The sequence below is a fragment of the Parathielavia appendiculata genome, assembly GCF_033297405.1.
Source record: "Parathielavia appendiculata strain CBS 731.68 unplaced genomic scaffold N657scaffold_10, whole genome shotgun sequence".
NCBI lineage: Eukaryota > Fungi > Ascomycota > Sordariomycetes > Sordariales > Chaetomiaceae > Parathielavia > Parathielavia appendiculata.
The window spans coordinates 126,773-144,519 of NW_026944229.1; the positions used below are offsets into that span (position 1 = coordinate 126,773).

Here is a 17,747-nt window from a genome sequence, read left to right on the forward strand (position 1 = left end):
CGAAGGACGAAGGGCGAGAGCGAGCAAGGCACACGCTGCCGAGACGAGTCTCCGCTCCCGTCCCTATTCAACGTTTGGTACGAAACTTACTACGTCCTGGCGGTACAATACCGTGTCAAGGGAAGGCTTGGTCCCTCGGGTTTCTTTATTGATTCTAGGCAATGATGACCTTCAGCAGCCAAAACTCTATCCGTAGTTGAGCGGCATTGCTTGCTGCAATGAAACATTCTCTCACTGGCTCGGTCAGAGAGATGGAACTACTTGGTGTGCTGACCTGGGATTTGCATGACGAACAGCCAAACGCCCAAAAGCTTGTCCGTTCTATGCCTGGTAGGTTTCACGCCTCGCCAAAACGGGCAAACGAGAGCTCGATGTCGGCCAGGCTGAAATCTCATGGTGATGGGTGCCATTCCGTGACAGTGAAGTGCCAATTGGACTGATATGAATCAATCGAGGCCAATTCGCGCAGCTCAACCGCTTTGCAAAGCAACTGCGCGATCAAACACGCCAGGACACACTCAACCTCACACACCGCAACATCGTCCAGTGTCGAAAGCGCCTGCGTAATGTTCCAAGGTCGGTAACCAGCCTGGGCGAATGGGCGGGTTGAAGGCGCAACCGGACAGGCGTCGACAGGAACAACGGAGGCGCCGCCAGAAAATCCCGCAGGCTGGTTGCTCGGGCGATACTTACGCGGGAGGAATATACTTTACGCGGGAGCAATCACGAGGTATCGCTTTCCAAGACCCTTGCGGTCAGATTCAGGCACAGGGTGGGGCTCGAGTACTTGCTCGGCTTGCACGGTCCAGGTCACTTTGCTAGAATTGCGACTTGCGCTTGCACGGTCCACTCACTCCTGGCGTGCCGGGGTACTTTCTCGTCATGGTGTTCCGGATGCACACAGTACGAATTGAGAGCGAAAAAAGCCCGATCAAGCACCGACTGTGGAAATCCCGCGGCTTATGCTGACAGTAGCGGACTGTGCGGTAACTAGCGCACACTGTCGGCTGGAGCTGCGCGACTCGCATCAGCAACACCAGCGACCGGCTGCCCTTGCTTCCAAGATAATGGAGATCCACCTGCTTCTCCGTGGCCACCCTCACAGGGTACTAACGTAATATGGAAAAGAAGGTCGCTTGAAAGCACAGAACACGAGTGATTTCAGTCCTGGCGTACGGATCCGTACAATTCAATTATTTGGGCGTGTTAGTGGACGATAAAACCCTAGCGTTTCTGGAAGCAAGGATAAGGTGCCCCACGGTTCTGCCAGTTGGAGCATTCGGGGCATGGGCCGAACAATGTAAGGTTTCCATCTGCAGCTGAGGCGTGTCACGCAAAAACGTTGATATATCTCCGTCACCCACCTTTTCCACCCCCTAGAGGTCTTTTTCTTTTCCTTTCCTCTTTACGCACGAAGGTCCTTTTAAAACTCCCTTCGACGTGACCTGAGGTCTCGCTTTCTCCCCTCGAGTCCGCCCTCTCCGCTCAGTCCTTTCCCTCGCCCTCTCTCTCCCACCCGATACGGTGTTGTGTGATTGAATTGCACCTGACCCACTCAGTAATCGACCAAGAAAAATTGCTCGCAGGCACCTGCACCCACTGCACCCCACAAGCACCGACTTATCTTAATTCGCGCTTGGCCGCGTTCTCCGAACCATAACACCGATTCTTCACTTATCTTCAATACTTCAAGCGCCTGATTCTGAGCGCACGACTCGCCATCGCCGACTGCCGTTGAGCCCCGCGCAGAGCTTATCTGTGCAACGAACCGCACCAATGGCCGAACACTCGACTCCTGGCGCTCCGGCGCTATCGACTAACATTGAGAGCGGGAACTTCGACGAGAAGGCGGCCCATGACGTGCCCGCCAAGCAGCGCGTTGAGGAGGAAGAGGAGGATGAGGACATTGACGCCCTCATCGATGATCTCGAGAGTAACGATGGCCATGGTGCCGTAAGTTTCCCTAATCTCTACCTGCGCAATCCTCCTTCGATGTGCGTGGTGTCGCGCCTGTCATCGGCATCAATTGGGCTGCATGCGAATTGGCAGCTTTCGCCCCGCGAACTGCTGGCGCGTCGGCGCCGTTCGGTCTTGCACTGCTGCGCAATGCGTCGCCAATTGTACATGTGTCATCGCACATTTTCGACATTACTCCCTATCACAGCTGATGCTGACAATTGAATTTCTAGTTCGAGGAGGAAGAGGAGATCCAGCCGGGTGGCGGCCGTGTTATCCCAGAGGACATGCTCCAGACCGACACTCGCCACGGTCTCACATCCGAGGAGGTTCTCCAGCGCCGCCGCAAGTATGGTCTCAATCAGATGAAGGAAGAGAAGGAGAACCTCATCCTCAAGTTTCTGGGTTTCTTTGTCGGGCCCATCCAGTTTGTCATGGAGGTGCGTCAAATTCTCAAAACGCGGTGATCCGGCACTGCGTTTGAAACGAAACATATCCCCACTTCCCGCATGGAACGTTATGCTGACCATTGACAATTGACAGGCTGCTGCTGTCTGTATGTATTCCTTCCGAACCGTCGTGTCATGCTGCTTGCCAAGCGCCATGGGCCTACATTGCGGCGAGGCAACCGCCTCTCCCTAATTGCGGCTGAGGCCCACGGTGCAGGGCCGCTCATTTTGTCGCGGCTCGAACAAGTGCGCTTGGAATGAATATTGTGGCTAACGCTCTGGGTTTACAGTGGCCGCTGGTCTCGAGGACTGGGTCGATTTCGGTGTCATTTGCGGTCTGTTGCTGCTCAACGCCGTCGTCGGTTTCGTCCAGGAATACCAAGCTGGCTCTATCGTCGACGAGCTCAAGAAGTACGCCAACATTTCTCCATACAGCTCAATTGAAATGTGAATGATTGACTGGTTGCAGGACTCTCGCTCTGAAGGCTGTTGTTCTCCGTGACGGTACTCTGAAGGAGGTTGAGGCTCCCGAGGTCGTTCCCGGTGATATTCTGCAGGTTGAAGAGGGCACCATCATCCCCGCTGATGGCCGCATCGTCACCGAAGATGCTTTCCTCCAGGTTGATCAGTCTGCCATCACTGGCGAGTCGCTCGCTGTGGACAAGCACAAGGGCGACCAGTGCTACGCCTCTTCGGCTGTCAAGCGTGGTGAGGCCTTCCTGGTCGTCACCGCCACTGGTGACAACACCTTCGTGGGTCGCGCCGCTGCTCTTGTCAACGCCGCTAGCGCTGGCACTGGTCACTTCACCGAGGTTCTCAACGGCATTGGCACCATCCTCCTGGTTCTCGTCATCCTGACCAATCTCGTTGTTTGGGTTGCCTCGTTCTACCGCTCGAACGGAATTGTCACAATCCTCGAGTTCACTCTGGCCATCACCATCGTCGGTGTGCCCGTCGGTCTCCCCGCCGTCGTCACCACCACCATGGCTGTCGGTGCCGCTTATCTTGCGAAGAAGAAGGCCATCGTCCAAAAGCTTTCGGCCATCGAGTCTTTGGCTGGTGTCGAGATTCTCTGCTCTGACAAGACCGGTACCCTGACCAAGAACAAGCTCTCTCTGTCTGAGCCCTACACCGTCGCTGGTGTCGACCCCGAGGACCTTATGCTTACCGCCTGCCTGGCAGCCTCGCGCAAGAAGAAGGGTATGGATGCCATCGACAAGGCTTTCCTTAAGAGCCTGAAGTACTACCCCCGCGCCAAGGGTGTCCTCAGCAAGTACAAGGTCCTCGAGTTCCACCCCTTCGACCCCGTATCCAAGAAAGTCACCGCCGTTGTCGAGTCCCCCCAGGGCGAGCGCATTGTCTGTGTCAAGGGTGCCCCTCTCTTCGTTCTCAAGACTGTCGAGGAGGACCACCCTATTCCCGAGGAAGTTGACCAGGCCTACAAGAACAAGGTTGCCGAATTCGCCACTCGTGGTTTCCGCTCGCTCGGTGTTGCCCGCAAGCGTGGTGAGGGCTCATGGGAGATTCTCGGCATCATGCCCTGCTCCGACCCCCCGCGTCACGACACGGCCCGCACCATCAACGAGGCCAAATCCCTCGGTCTATCTATTAAGATGCTTACTGGTGATGCCGTCGGTATCGCCAGGGAGACTTCGCGCCAGCTCGGTCTCGGCACCAACGTCTACAACGCTGAACGTCTTGGTCTCGGTGGCGGCGGTGACATGCCCGGCTCTGAGGTGTACGACTTCGTCGAGGCTGCCGATGGTTTCGCCGAGGTGTTCCCCCAGCACAAGTACAACGTCGTCGAGATCTTGCAGCAGCGTGGCTACCTCGTTGCCATGACTGGTGACGGTGTCAACGATGCGCCCTCGCTCAAGAAGGCCGATACCGGTATTGCCGTCGAGGGTGCCTCAGACGCCGCTCGCTCTGCCGCTGATATCGTCTTCCTTGCCCCTGGTCTTGGTGCCATCATCGATGCCCTCAAGACTTCGCGCCAGATTTTCCACCGCATGTACGCCTACGTCGTCTACCGTATCGCTCTGTCGATCCACCTCGAGATATACCTGGGTCTCTGGATTGCCATCCTGAACCGCAGCCTGAACATCAATCTCGTCGTCTTCATCGCCATTTTCGCCGATGTCGCCACCCTCGCCATTGCCTACGACAACGCCCCGTACAGCAAGACGCCCGTCAAGTGGAACCTGCCCAAGCTTTGGGGTATGTCGGTCTTGCTTGGTATCGTCCTTGCCATCGGTACCTGGATTACTGTCACGACTATGTACGCGCACGGGCCGGACGGCGGTATCGTCCAAAACTTCGGTAACATGGATGAGGTCGTCTTCCTCGAGATTTCGCTCACTGAAAATTGGCTCATCTTCATCACTCGGTATGTTTGCCTTCTCTCGTAACTATATTCTCAATACAGATTATACTAATACGTGCGACTCTAGTGCCAATGGTCCCTTCTGGTCGTCGCTCCCCTCGTGGCAGCTGGCTGGTGCCGTGCTGGTTGTCGACATCGTCGCCACTCTCTTCACCATCTTCGGCTGGTTCGAGGGCAACGAGCAGACGTCGATCGTCGCTGTCGTCCGTGTCTGGATCTTCTCCTTCGGCGTTTTCTGCGTCATGGGTGGTCTCTACTACATTCTGCAGGACAGCGTCGGCTTCGACAACCTCATGCACGGCAAATCGCCCAAGGGCAGCCAGAAGCAGCGCTCTCTGGAGGACTTCGTCGTGTCCCTCCAGCGCGTCTCGACCCAGCACGAGAAGTCGCAGTAAGCAGCTCGGCGATCGGGCGCGTTAGGTCTGCCCTAGATGGCAGCAATACCCGGCCGTTGGGGATAGATAGGCATGGACAGCCGCGGATATTTTTCATTTTCTGACAGGCTAAGGACTGTGGACTTGGGGCCTAGATACACCCCGATTTTCCTTTAGGCAATCTAATAAACAGTAAAAATAACTCAATGACTTGCATATGAATGTGATTGTTGGCAGCATGGGTAGCTCGAAAATGGTTATTGCTGCCTGTGCAGTGATTCAATTCGGCTCCATCAGAAGGACGGCTCTGGCAACGGCCCCACGCGTGATTCTTTGTTACTGTAGTATTATGTAACCAGATGATCTACTTGAACCCAACCAAAGCACTGACTTTCCACCGTGTTGCTTCAGGTCTTCTGCATCGACTGTTGTCGTTTCAAGCAACTTTCAGATCCTTTTCTTCCCATTCCCTGTGACATCATCAAGAGACATCTCGGACTTTAGGTTCTATCCGACCGCCAGGTCAACTTGGAAGTCACGTCCGAGCGCCAGGTGTCTGCATCTGACACGCCCAGCTCCGTTCAGGTAACGACACACCAGGTATTCACTGATCACTGACTGATCACTGATCGTCTGTGCTTGAGCAGTTCACAAACGGTCAACCTTCACACTTTATCTTCATCTGCTTTTGCTATACTACATTCGTCTCTACTCACCGTCGTCTGCTCCCTGAATGAAGACCATGAATAGAGAAATACCGGGCTTTTACTTCGGTCAGTCAGTTTCGATTATTCATCTCTATGCCCCCCCCAATTTTGATTCAGATTCTCCTTCCTTTTGACTTTGACCAGCTACCTAACAACTAATTCCCGCAGACAGCGCCAAGCGCAAGTACTTCCGCATCGAGGATAGCCGGACGGCTCCCGCCGAGGCGGCCTGGTCGGCGCAGAATGTGAAGCGGAGGGCAGTGCAGCTGAAGGAGGAGAAGAAGAGACAAGAGAGGGAGGAGCGCGCCGCGCGGAGGGTCAAGAGGGCGCGGGTGAGGGGTGTGCCGTCCCTTGGGGGGCTATTGGCGAGGGAGACCGGGGAAACGGGTGCCGGTGCCATGCCTGCGGCGGGAGAAGAGGTCGTCCGGGCATGGACTGGCGGGTTGAAGGGGAAGGGGTCCGTGACCCCCTGGCCGTGGGTGGATGATGGCATGATTACAGGTTTATGGGTAGGGGGCAGCGGCGAGCAGGCTGGGCCGGGCGTCCTATTCGCATGCGGCGTTGGAGACTGCGTGGCTGGATCGTGGGTCCCGCGGGACGTAGACGACAAGTGAGTCTCGCCTCCTCCTACTGGGCTGTTGCTGGGCCGTCACTAGCTGCTGCTGCGGCTGACAGCGCGTAGGATCGACTTGGGTTACGAACCAGCCACGTGGTTTCTGGCTCCGGATGTAACCGCCCTCAAATTCCATGACACTTCCTGCAGTCTCCTTCTGGCATGGGAGCACGGCGGAAGCATCGGCATCAAGCGCTATGCTCCACAGCCGTCAGATACGAATAATCCAAGCCCAGCGTTCCTGGTGAACCGCAGTATGTCTCCTGAACCGGCTCTGAATCCAGTCTGACCTGCCGACTCTGTACTTGTAACCACTGCTAACCCGGTGTCCTGTTGAGCGAAGGCTCTTCTTACATGCAGTTTGACTCGTCACTCGGAGCCAGCACCGCCAGCACCATCCACGCGCTCGAACCAGCCCCGCAAGGCTCACGACTGACCTGCATAGCCGGCACCGACCAAGGAATCATCAGACTCCAAGACGACAAGCTAGACTGGCTCACCCCATCCCCTCCACCGCGCTCCCACCCCAACCAGCGCCGAAAACAAGGCCGTCCCGGCCCATCCCAACTCCCCTGGCAAGGCGACATCCTCTCGGTCGACTTCGCCCACCACAACCCGACCGAAGTGATCCTCGCCGGCACCCGATCAAGCCACATCTGCCTCCTAGACCTGCGGGTGCCCGTCCGCGAATGGACCGCCCGATCCACCACCTTCACCCACATCAGCAGCGTGGCCCGCCTCAGATCCGTCGGGCCGCACGAGATTCTCGCCGCGGGCCCGCGCAACGCCATGGCCATCTACGATATCCGCTTCCTACGACAAGCATCACCACCACCACCACCACCATCCCTATCACGAACCTACCAACAAACCAAACAAGAGGGTGCCCACCACCCATGGCGGAGCAACGCCACCCGGCCGATCGTGGAATTCCCCGCGTACCGCAACGCAGCACACATCCACACGGGACTGGACGTGCTGGCGGAGCCGGGGTACGGCAGCCGGGGTATCGTGGCGGCGGCGCACGACGACGAGACGGTGGGGCTGTACTCGCTGCTGGACGGGACACGGATTCCCGGCGGCGCAGTCGACTCGATCAAGGCCGGGGCGGTTGTCCGCAGCATGATGTGGGCGACGCTGCCGGGGGATCGGCACCCGGGCTTGTTCGTCGGGGAGGGGACCTGTGTGAAAAAGTACTCTTTTTGGGCGTAATTCAGAAAAGGGGCTCGGAATCAAGTGGGTTGATGGGTGAAATGGACAGCTGTGTTGCTACGCCTAGAGTCTCTATCTAGACCATGGGTGGGGATATTAAAGTCTGTTTCCAAGATGTATGTCCCAAAACATCTGTGAACCAAAGCTGGGGAGATCTAAACTGACTTTTGGGACATTGGTCTCTCAATCGAGTATGTGTATATATACCCTCCTCAACTCCTTATTTTCAAATTATAACAGCCCGTCAACTGGGGAAACGCCGTCTCAAACGCCGGTCCCAAGGTCCAATTTTTCAGCTCGGCCAAATGCTGCTCAAAGACGGGGTTGATCATCAGCTCCTCGCCCGTTGGGCTCGCCAGGAGCACGTAGGCGTCCTCATACGGCCAGTTGAGGCTCAGCGTCGTGGTGAAGGGAATGAAAAAGTTGTCAAAGGGGAACTCGCCGGGCTCGTACTCGGCCACGAGCTTCTCACGCATTTTTGGGAACGGGAGGTGGTCAAGCCAGGCCGGATGTTCCTTTTCTATCTGGTTTCGCACGGGGCGGAACCAGGCCGGCAACCGCAGGTAGTTTTCCTCGGTCGGGGCGACCTGCCAGCGCATGAGGAGGAACATGAGGTAGAGGACGGCGACGCGCTCAGGGAGGCTGGAGAGGTCAGGGAAGCGGGCCAGGATGTCGGTGAAGACTTTGGAGAGGGGGTGTGAATACGCGGATACGGCCGGGTTGAGGAGAGAGGAGACGGACGGATAGCGAGGGCCGATAATTTCGGACTGCGAGAGGCCTTCGGCGGCGCGCTGGCGGCGCTCGGCTAGGAAGTCGAGGAGGATGGAGTCGAGGGGGCAGGTTGGTGGGCAGTTACTCGGGACGAGGCTGTGGAGGGAAGGTGACCTGCTGGATGGCGAGGGGACCTGGCTTTTTAACGGACCGAGTGGTGGGACGCCGCTCCCGGGAACGGGTGGTTGGCTGTATATGGGGGATTGCGTTGGCTGTTGTGGTTGAGCCGCTCCCTGCATGCCGGGCATCATGGACATGCTGGCAGTCCAGTCGTGCTTCATGGGCACGTGGCGGTACTTGGGCGAGTCTTGAGCGCCGTTGACGCCGCTCTGCATCCTGGCAATCTTCAGATTTGGCTCAATCAGGAAATGCAGCCCCAGCTTGTCGGAGCCTAGGTCCAAGCCGTGGGCAAGGTCACAGCGCTGTTGGTGGAGCAAAGCCATTTCTGGCGACGGCTGCGGGTGTTGCCCGTCGACGCTAGCAGGAGGGGCAACAGGCGAGAGGCTGCTCTGCCACCGGCCGTGGGTCCCCACGGATGCCGGCGAGGTGGCGCTTGTCGGCGTCGACGCGGAGTTGTGGGTGCTTGATGCTGTGAGCGGTTGTGTGAGGGGATGGCCGTGGAAGGAAGACTGGCAGGACTGGTCGGCTGGAGCTCCTGTCAGCCCCTGGGCTAGCCGGCCCGGCGGTACAGGAGCATCGTCGCCAGACATACCAAGACCGGCGGACCTGCCGAGAACAGGTTGGATCATGGACACGATGGCGGCCATGCACCTCTTCAGGTCAGCGAGCTCGGCCTCAACCGCCTCCTTCTGGCGCAGGGCGTTCTGCAGCTCCTGGTAGGGCCGGGTGGACTTGAGCTCGGCGATCTGGCGTTCATACTGCTCAGTGCGCAGCCGCTGGCGTTCTCGGATGGCACGCTGGGCCTCGCGGTCTTCATGGTGTCAGCTCGGGATAGCCGAGGCCCCGGTCCGAGTGCCGAGTCCGGGTTCGGTTCGGGATTGGGGCCCACTCACCGTTGGCCCGTTTCCTTTCTAGCTGCTCCGGAGTCAGATTCGCTACACCACGCGACCCCTTGGCTGTCTTGCGCTTTTTAGACGAGTCAGCAGCATCTGTGCTCTCGGGCGTGTCGAGACTGGGCAATCTGGAGCCAGCCTCTGCCCTGAACTGGTGGTGCGCATCTGATTCGGACGGCCGGGCATCTCGGTCAGCAGCACCGCCGGGGTCAGATTGCGACCCGCCGCCATAGCTACGCTTCCGACCCGGCCCCGGTGGAGGGCTGAGGACGGAAACGACGTTGGGGTCGGAATGGGATCTCGGTTGTTGGCTGTCTTGTGCGTCGCTGGAGTTCGTGCGGGACGCGGCTAAGTGGACGGGAAAGGAAGAAGACGCCATACGGATATGCATAAAACGAATTGAGCAAAGTAAACAAATAAATCGAATGGATACTTCATATGTATCCGTAATCCTGCAAGGCACGTCCAACCAGAACCGTTGGGCCGCTGCTGTGCTGACCCGTCGACCCCTTGTTCTGGGTCTCTTCGTGTGTTTGACCGCCCGACCAAAGTGTTCGTTGGTGGGGAACGATCACGATTCACGCATTTGAGGAAGGGGCATCTGAAGCGAGTCAGGAGCTAGGCAGCGGCACGGAGACCGTCTTGGCAGGCTGCTCGCCTGCCTGGCAAACATCAACACACATGACCGTAGCTCGAATTTCTTGGTAGAATTGATACCTAAGCCCATACCTTATAACTGTTTGCATAGCGTGTGTCTTACTTACATAAGGTACCATTAACTTGTGGCTTTTGATTTAGAAAGAAGGAGAGAAACACAAGATGCGGAACCTTCTTCCAGGTATGATCGAAGTCTCCGTGGAAGGAGTTCGACCTGCCGTCCTCTCAAAGTTCAATGACTCTGGAATGAGCAGCACAATCGTTCACAGGCGGGATGCGTGCAAGTATCGGTCCACCCCGTTTGTTAGTGAAGCCCAAAAAATGTATGTAAAAATCGTCCTCTCGACTAGCCCTTTTAACAGGTCGGTCAGTCAACGTACATCAGCTGAAGCTGCACCGAGCACGCAGTTGCCCGGCCTCTCCAAACTTGGTCGGCCGAGTTGGGTTGCAGATTCAGTGGTTTGGTCCCCCTCTACGAGCCCTTGTCTTGTTGCCAGGCATGGAGGCCACCATCATCGACTTGAAGCCTACCTTTGGTTTCGGGCTCAAGGTGCTGGGACTGCTGACCGATATCTTCCTGCTAGCTCACCTTTGATGCAGCGTCAGTATTGCCCTCGACTTGTGCATCATCCACAGCCTGAGTAGATGAGAACCGCTTAAGACATGATTCGAGCGTGTCGGCCTTAGCGAAGCCATGGAATCTCCAAGCTATCTCAGTGGAACGACCCGGTGAGATCGCAGCGACAGATAATGGCAACCTGCCGACATGACGTCGTTGTGTCAAAGGAACACGGGGCATTCAGCGGACTGGCTCTCGCCATTGTATGAGCGAAGCCGGGGCCCATGGGTAGAGTGATTCTGAAGGTGACAAGTGCTGGTTTAAACGCGGCACAGGTAACCTTGACAATTCAGTAGAGGAGAAAGGTAGAGGACGCACACATGTTGTGTGGCCATTAATCTAAACAATAAGAGGGAGATCCATACATCATTTTCTTGCCCAACACCAAATCCACCTCCTGTCCAGCAACCCCTTACATCCCGGTTCCTTAGTCCGCCGAAGCCCTGGCCAAAGCCTCGTGCAGATGCGGCGGCAGACGGTATCGCAACTGGCTGGTGTACGCCGTCAAGTCCACGCTCATCTGCTTGAGCTCGTCCACCATCTGGCGCGCCGTCGACTGGTTGCCGCTGAACTGGCCTGTCATGAGGCGCTCGCGCTGTTTGGTGCAGCAGATGATGGTCCACATGATCAGGTTTGGTACGTTGATCGCAACGGGTTGCGACAGAGACGAGAAGCGGGCCGCGTAGCTGCGGATCACGCTCGGGTCGCCGCCGGCGCTGAGCGGCAGGATATCCAGAGCGCGAATTTTCTGGGCAATCGTCAGTATCAAACACAATAAAGACTCGGGGCCATTTGTAGGGGGGCTACCACTCACATCCAAGCACTGCGGCCACTTGCCCTGCTCCACCAAGCTCTTGATGTCGCTCATCTGCAGCAGCACGTTACATGCCACGCGGTTCGGCTCACGGATCTTCTGCCAGAACATGTGGTCCCTCTCGTACATGCTCATCATGGTCTTGGCCAGCTCGACGGGGTCGTCAATCGCCGCCAGGCTCAGACTGCTGCCCGGCTGCGCATCGGGCTCGGCACCGCCGCCCTCGACGCGCGGCTTCACCGGCACCAACCGCATGGGGTCCTCGCCAATCTCGAGCGAGATGGCCTCGCTCAACGCCCGGCTAACAATCGAGACCACCGTGTCATAGTCCTCGGCTAAATGGTACAGCAGCACCGCGTCAGTCGTCCGCCCGTTGTCGTCGGCAAAGCTGGCCGCCTGCAGCGTGATGGCGCGAATGAAGTCAGTTTCTTGGCCCAGCGCAATCAGCGAGCCGCGCTCCTCAATGACTCCCTTGATGCGCCGCCCGTCGGGCCTGATGTCGCCAATCAACCGGCTGAACTCGCGCGACTCGAGCACCAGCTCGCGCAGAGCCTCGTGGCAAAGCGCCGCCTGCTGCGGGCCACCGGCTTCGTCTGCGTTGAGGCAGATGAGCACGAGATAGTCCACGGCGGCGGCGGCATTGGCAGCTCGGAAATCGCGCGTGTAGTAGCCGAGCATGCGGCCAAAGTTAATTTGCGGCTGGCTCCGCGTGTTGTGCGAGAGGAGCTCGTTAGCAGTCGACTGTGCGTCTGCCGGGCGCAGGAGCCCGTAGTAAGTGAGCGCAATGGCGAAGTGAACGGCGTCGACGTAGGAGAAGGGATACAGGTAAGCAATGGCCTGCTCGAACATGCCTGACAACACCTGCAGGTAGAAGAACATGCCGAAGCTACCATTAGTATCCTCGGCTGGCGCCTTCGGAAAGTGCTTGAGACCAATTTCGCGGATGCTTGTCTGGAGCTCGCTGAGGCCGTACGACTCGCCAGCTAGCTCCAAAAACCGGTCTGTCTCCCGGGCCAGATTGAACTGCAGCCAAATCCAGTCGTTGACATCCGTTTGCAGCCCTTCCAGGCTCCGGTTGCTGAGATCGCATCGGCCGATGATCTTGTAGCACGCCATGCGGAAGGGATCGATGGAGCCTTCCGGGGCATTGCGGATCCGCTGATTATATTCGCTCGTACACCGGTCCTGCATCTGTCGCTTGAGCCGGCGCTCCTCGCTCGACGCATAACTGTTGATGTATCCCGAGAAGGTCCGGTCGATGCTGCGGAAGTGATTCTGGTTGTTGTTGACGTACTGCGCCGCTTCGTTGACAAAGCCCGCCCGCAGAAGGTAGAAGACGATCGCCCAAATATACTCGCCGTTCGCTTGCTGGAGGTCGACGTTGTCCGGGACCAGCGTCTTCCGGGCGATGCGAAGTCGGATGTAGGCCTTGATCTTGCTGACCACGTCAGGACGACCACCCAAGTTGGCGTCTTGAGGGTACTTGGCGATGAGCGAGTTAACTTCAATCCAGAACTGCTTTTCCAAGAACGCGTTGGCCCCGTTAAGGATCTGTTTCCGCATAGCCACTGCGTTCTGGGACTGGGGGTTCGGATCCAGGTACATCTTGGCGAACTGCCGTTCTCGAGGGGTCTCTTCCGCTTCGGGGAACTCGCCGACAATCTCCATCATGGCGCGGTAAGCTTCCACGATATGCGGTCCGTGGCGGTCTCCCGACTTTGACTCCAACTCGGCCAAGTCGCGGCAGATGTAAACGGGAAGTCCTCGCTGGCGGGCGTTGTTGAATTCGTGAATCTTCTCGGCCAACTTGCCTTGCTTCTCTCGCAAGAACCGATCGTCCATGGACCCAACGCCATTCAACCCAGCCTGATCTTTGCGAGCTTCCACATCGGTAAATCCAGGGGCATGTGATCCGATCCGGGTCGGTGTTCCAATAACAGAGCGCTGCATGGCCGACCGACCCAGCACGCTCGCTCGCTGCGACGGCCGCTCCCCAGCGGGAGCCTGGCTCACCTTGCGTCTAGACCGACCAAATGTGCCCTGGCCCTCCTTGGACGGGGTCGATGCGCGAGCAGCAGATTGTGTGGTCGCCCCGGCCGTCTCCTCCCTTGGCTTGATGCCAAAGTGCTGATAGATTCTCTTGCGCTGCGCCTCCCACTCCATTGTGACGTTCTCCTCGAGGAAGGCGTCGAAATCCCGCACTGACCGTTCCAACCCGTCGGCAATCATGCTCAGCGTCGTCTTGGTCTGCAAGTTCGAAAGGTAGGTCTCGACATCCACCTCGCCGATGCCGCCGCCAAACCCGACTCCCTGGCCAGGGGCGCCACGCTCTCGCGCTTGAAGCCCGAACGCGCCCAGGTCTCGCACCGCTGCGCCGGGGTCAACGCCCGATGCGGCGAGGAAGTAGTGTGCCTTTCCATGCTCGAGAGGCTTATCCTGTGACGGCCCAAGCTTCTTGAGGCGCTGGCGCAGGTCGCTAAGACCCAACTGCAGAGATGGCAGGTCGCCGAGCGCAGTCTCGCCCTCAGCTTGTTTCTTATTCTTTGCCAGGAGACTGTCGAAGAGAGCGCCGGTCGCTGACGCCGCTGCTTGTTGCGGCTGTTGGCTCGTCGAGGCAGCGGGATTTGTGGTGGTGTTGTTGCCGAGGCCGAGGTTGAGACCGCCGGCCGGAGCGGCCGAGGGGAAGAGGCTTGTTCCAGAAGCTGGCTGCGTCGTAGCCGTCGAGGTGCCCAATCCCAGAGTGGCGCCGAAAAGACTGTTGCCGGCCGCGGCCTGGCTACTAGTTGTTCCCGCCGGGGCGCCTCCAAAGAGGGATGTTTTCGGGGTTGTGGTCGAGGTGCCAAAGAGCGAGGAGCCGAAGGCTGTTGACGGTTGGGCCTGGGTCGGCGTCGTGGTTGCACCGGTCGCTGGCTTGCCACCAAAGAGGGAGGATCCTGTCGTCGTCGAGCCAAAAATGCTGTTGCCGGCGCCTGTTGCTGCCCCGGGGGGGGCGGTTCCCGTGGACCCCCCAAACAATGTTGATGCGCCCAGGCTTCCCGTCGACGTCGCCGTCCCGGGCGTCCCCTTTCCCATGAACATGTTTGATGTTGACTTCCGCGTCCAAATCGGCCTTTCTGGGCGTTCTTGTCAGTCACCAGAGAAGCAACGCGTGAAAATGACGCGGGTTGTGTAGAAGGGAAGCTCGAGCAAAATCCCACTGGTTTGGTTTGTTTCTGCTTGTTAAAGTCGCAGCTTGAAAATGCTTGAACGCGCCTGAAGGGACAACTGAGGTGGGGCGACCAGCAAGGTCCTGGTGCATTCACGCAAGTTAGCGCTAGTGGGAAGCTTGGGCCACCTACAACCTAACGCTACCTTCCATCTTAACTCCTTTCATTCTGGACGTTTTGGTTAGCCAGCCAATTTCTCTTCCCTGAGCCAAACCCCCAGCACAGCTCAACGCCATCCAAGCCAGCGTCTACTGTCAAAGCCGAGCAGTTGACGGTACAAATACGAAGTACAGAAAGGATTTAATGATTATTTGTCTCCATTATCAGCATCTACATGTCCATTGCCGTTTACTTCTAAAACCAAGTGCTTGACAGACCAGTTTCACTGACCCCGCTTGGTAACAAACGACGAGCCCTTGAGCGCCTCATCAACCTTTCTCCTATACTCCTGCTGGGTCCGGCACTGGTCCAGGAAAACCTCGTACTTGGCATCCAGCAGCTTCTTCTCGGCTGAATCCCCCTTGGACCACACCACCTTGCCCGGCTTGCTCATCCGGTCCATTATATCCCACAGCGACTGCGTCTTGCCGTCCTTGTCCGCGCTCGCCGCCTTGGCCCCCAGCATCGCCGCCCCGTGCACAACTGCAGCGTTGACATACCTCGGTATCAGCACCGGCATGCCGCATGCCGTGGCAATCAGTTCCATGAGGATCTCGTTTTGGCACTGGCTTCCGGACATGAAGATGTTGCGGATGCTGTGGCCTGAGTTATTCATGGTCTCGACAATCTGGCGTGTCTGCAGCGCGATGAACTCCATGGTTGAGTAATACAGCAGCGCCATGCTGTTCTTGCTCTTGTCGCTGCCCATGCCGATGATGGCGCCGCGCATGTTGGGGTCCGCAATTGGCGACCGGTTGCCCCAGAGGTCGCCGTAAAAGAAGAGATGCCGGGCGAGGTACGAGATAGATGGCGCCTTGTTGGTTTCCGCCAGGTGCCGGAGGCGGTCGTTGAGGTAGTCGTAGATGTTCTTGCCTGCTAACTCGGCCTCTTTCGCTGCCTCGGCGTACGCTGCATGCGTTTCGAGCATGTGCTTCATTAGTTCGCCCGTGGCTGATTGCCCTCCTTCAGCCATCCAGAAGCCTGGAATCAGCACGTCCCGGTAGGGACCCCACACCCCGGGCACGAAGACGGGATTTCTCGACATGGCCAGATGGCAAGTCGATGTCCCAGCAACTGCCGCCAGTCTGGTGAAGGCCTGCGAGACATCGTTCGGCGCTGCCAAGTCGTCTATGCAATCCGGATCCAGCTTCACCTTCGCTCCGACTGTGCCAATCCAGCCGGCGTACGCATCAATAACACCACTTCCGATGGGGATACCGGGCGGCAGGCCAAAGTCCTTGGCTGCCTTCTCGCACAAGCCTCCGACAAGCTCGCCAGCACTCAGGAACTGGCCATTCTTCAACACATAGTCAGCCAACCGCCCAGCTTGATACGAAGAAGGACGGTGGGAAGGAAGCGCTCACCACCCCATTCACCCCACCAACCTTCCGAAACCCATCATCCGCCAACTCCTCAAGCCCAATCGCTCGGTAAAAGTCCTCCTGCCACCCCTTGACGCTCCCATCCACACCCACCGGCACATAGCCTTGCTTACAGATGGCACTGCAGAAGCTGCGGGTTTCGCCACCCGTCGCGAGGTGCGTCAGCGCATCGGCCAGGTCGTAGAACTTGCAGCGCGCAAACAGGTCGGGCGGCATGTGATTCTTGAGCCAGAGGACCTTGGGCATCTCCATCTCGACGTTCATCTTGCCGCCGAGGTAGCGCAGCAAGCGGTGGCCCGTGGCGTTGATCTTCTCGGTCTCGGCCAGGGCGCGGTGGTCCAGCCAGAGGATCACGTTGCGGTCGTTGCCGTCGTTGGCAAAGTCCGGCCACGTCACGGGCACCGGCTCGTCCGTCTCGTGCGTGAAGACGGCCAGCGAGCAGGTCGCGTCGAAACCGATCCCCCTGATTGAGGCCGGGTCCGCGTGCGAGTCGGCGAGGGTCCGGCGCACGCAGGCGGCGACGGCGCGCCAGATGTCGGTTGTGGATTGCTCCTGCGGTTGAAAGGTTAGTTTGGCTAACGACATCGGAAACCGGGTGGTGAAGGGGGCGCCCGTGGGGGAAGCTTGCATAGTGTGAACCGCCATAGTCATGACTTGGCTGCCAGAGTTTGATGTCCTCCGTTGCGAGACCTTTGATCTCACCCGTTGAGTCAATGATGCAGGCTCGGGCGGAGCCAGTCCCGACATCGATGCCGATGTAATGGTCCTGTTGTGAATTGGTGAGTGAGCTATGGCAGTTGGAGGTAGCGGTATGCTGAAAGGTACGATGTTGCACCAACCTGGGAAGCCCTGACATATAATAAGATCGGTTAGTGCTTCAGACGAGTTGGACATGGGGAGACCACTCCTTACATTGCCCCTCTTCGACTTCCGAGAAGAGATTCGGTAATAGTCGGACACAATCCTTGCAAAACTTTGGGCAACTGACCCGCTTGCTGTCGTTAGATGAGATCACCTTGCACACAGCAACGGTAGAGACGAGGAAAATCAAGTATCTCGAGTATCAGATTCTGGAAAGGACAGACCAGAAGTTCTGAGCCCACCAAAAGCTGTTGGGATCGGGCGGGATGAGGGGCAGAATGGTAAAGTGCCATGGTCCCACCTGGCTTCTATTCAAACCCCATATTTCCCACTTTTAGGCGCTCAAATGGAACTTCTCGGCGCAGGTGGAAACGGACGCTAATAAGAAGCAAAGCAAAGGCTCTGAGAGACCCATAGGTTGTGAGGGGCCGGATCCGCGTGTCTAGGAGAGACTGTTCGACAAGACCAGAACGCACAGCATTGCGTCTGGGTAGAGGCCGATCTTTTGATCACGGACCGCCTCCTCCAGGGCAATGCGGATGTGCAGCTGATGGCGGGGGAATGCGGGCGG

General features: G+C 57.8%; 5 protein-coding genes across 5 annotated transcripts; 3 read left to right on the plus strand and 2 right to left on the minus strand.

The window, feature by feature from the left end:
- Positions 1–1,369: 1,369 nt before the first annotated feature.
- Positions 1,370–5,427, plus strand: N657DRAFT_599853 (plasma-membrane proton-e). Its single transcript, XM_062790061.1, has 6 exons — positions 1,370–1,953; positions 2,190–2,396; positions 2,500–2,512; positions 2,696–2,816; positions 2,875–4,791; positions 4,856–5,427. The coding sequence occupies exons 1-6, from the start codon at positions 1,777–1,779 to the stop codon at positions 5,181–5,183; spliced, it is 2,763 nt and encodes a 920-aa protein (XP_062645559.1). The 5' UTR covers positions 1,370–1,776; the 3' UTR covers positions 5,184–5,427.
- A 477-nt stretch (positions 5,428–5,904) lies between these two features.
- Positions 5,905–7,694, plus strand: N657DRAFT_576438 (uncharacterized protein; the record flags this gene model as incomplete). The annotated part of the gene is made up of 4 exons (XM_062789175.1): positions 5,905–5,935; positions 6,038–6,479; positions 6,552–6,765; positions 6,843–7,694. 4 exons carry the CDS (start codon positions 5,905–5,907, stop codon positions 7,692–7,694), a joined length of 1,539 nt encoding a protein of 512 aa, XP_062645560.1.
- Positions 7,695–7,719: 25 nt separating this feature from the next.
- N657DRAFT_647277 (uncharacterized protein) lies at positions 7,720–9,981 on the minus strand. Its single transcript, XM_062793280.1, has 2 exons — positions 9,479–9,981; positions 7,720–9,396 (listed from the first exon to the last, which is right to left on the minus strand). Exons 1-2 carry the CDS (start codon positions 9,855–9,857, stop codon positions 7,907–7,909), a joined length of 1,869 nt encoding a protein of 622 aa, XP_062645561.1. The 5' UTR covers positions 9,858–9,981; the 3' UTR covers positions 7,720–7,906.
- Positions 9,982–10,164: 183 nt separating this feature from the next.
- N657DRAFT_96543 (uncharacterized protein) lies at positions 10,165–10,980 on the plus strand. The gene has a single exon (XM_062797614.1). The coding sequence runs from the start codon at positions 10,298–10,300 to the stop codon at positions 10,778–10,780; it is 483 nt and encodes a 160-aa protein (XP_062645562.1). The 5' UTR covers positions 10,165–10,297; the 3' UTR covers positions 10,781–10,980.
- A 201-nt stretch (positions 10,981–11,181) lies between these two features.
- On the minus strand, positions 11,182–17,171 carry N657DRAFT_576681 (Pentulose kinase; the record flags this gene model as incomplete). Its single annotated transcript, XM_062789196.1, has 5 exons — positions 11,182–11,502; positions 11,569–14,658; positions 15,178–16,230; positions 16,298–16,867; positions 16,908–17,171. 5 exons carry the CDS (start codon positions 17,169–17,171, stop codon positions 11,182–11,184), a joined length of 5,298 nt encoding a protein of 1,765 aa, XP_062645563.1.
- Positions 17,172–17,747: the final 576 nt, after the last annotated feature.

Excerpts from the sequence above, each read along its gene's own strand:
- N657DRAFT_599853 (XM_062790061.1), top strand. The coding sequence starts at position 1,777 with ATGGCCGAACACTCGACTCCTGGCGCTCCGGCGCTATCGACTAACATT. Across the intron at positions 2,817-2,874 it reads ATCGTCGACGAGCTCAAGAA|GACTCTCGCTCTGAAGGCTG; the intron begins GTACGCCAACAT and ends GACTGGTTGCAG. Across the intron at positions 4,792-4,855 it reads TGGCTCATCTTCATCACTCG|TGCCAATGGTCCCTTCTGGT; the intron begins GTATGTTTGCCT and ends GTGCGACTCTAG.
- N657DRAFT_647277 (XM_062793280.1), bottom strand. The coding sequence starts at position 9,857 with ATGGCGTCTTCTTCCTTTCCCGTCCACTTAGCCGCGTCCCGCACGAAC. Across the intron at positions 9,397-9,478 it reads AGAAAGGAAACGGGCCAACG|ACCGCGAGGCCCAGCGTGCC; the intron begins GTGAGTGGGCCC and ends GACACCATGAAG.
- N657DRAFT_96543 (XM_062797614.1), top strand. The coding sequence starts at position 10,298 with ATGCGGAACCTTCTTCCAGGTATGATCGAAGTCTCCGTGGAAGGAGTT.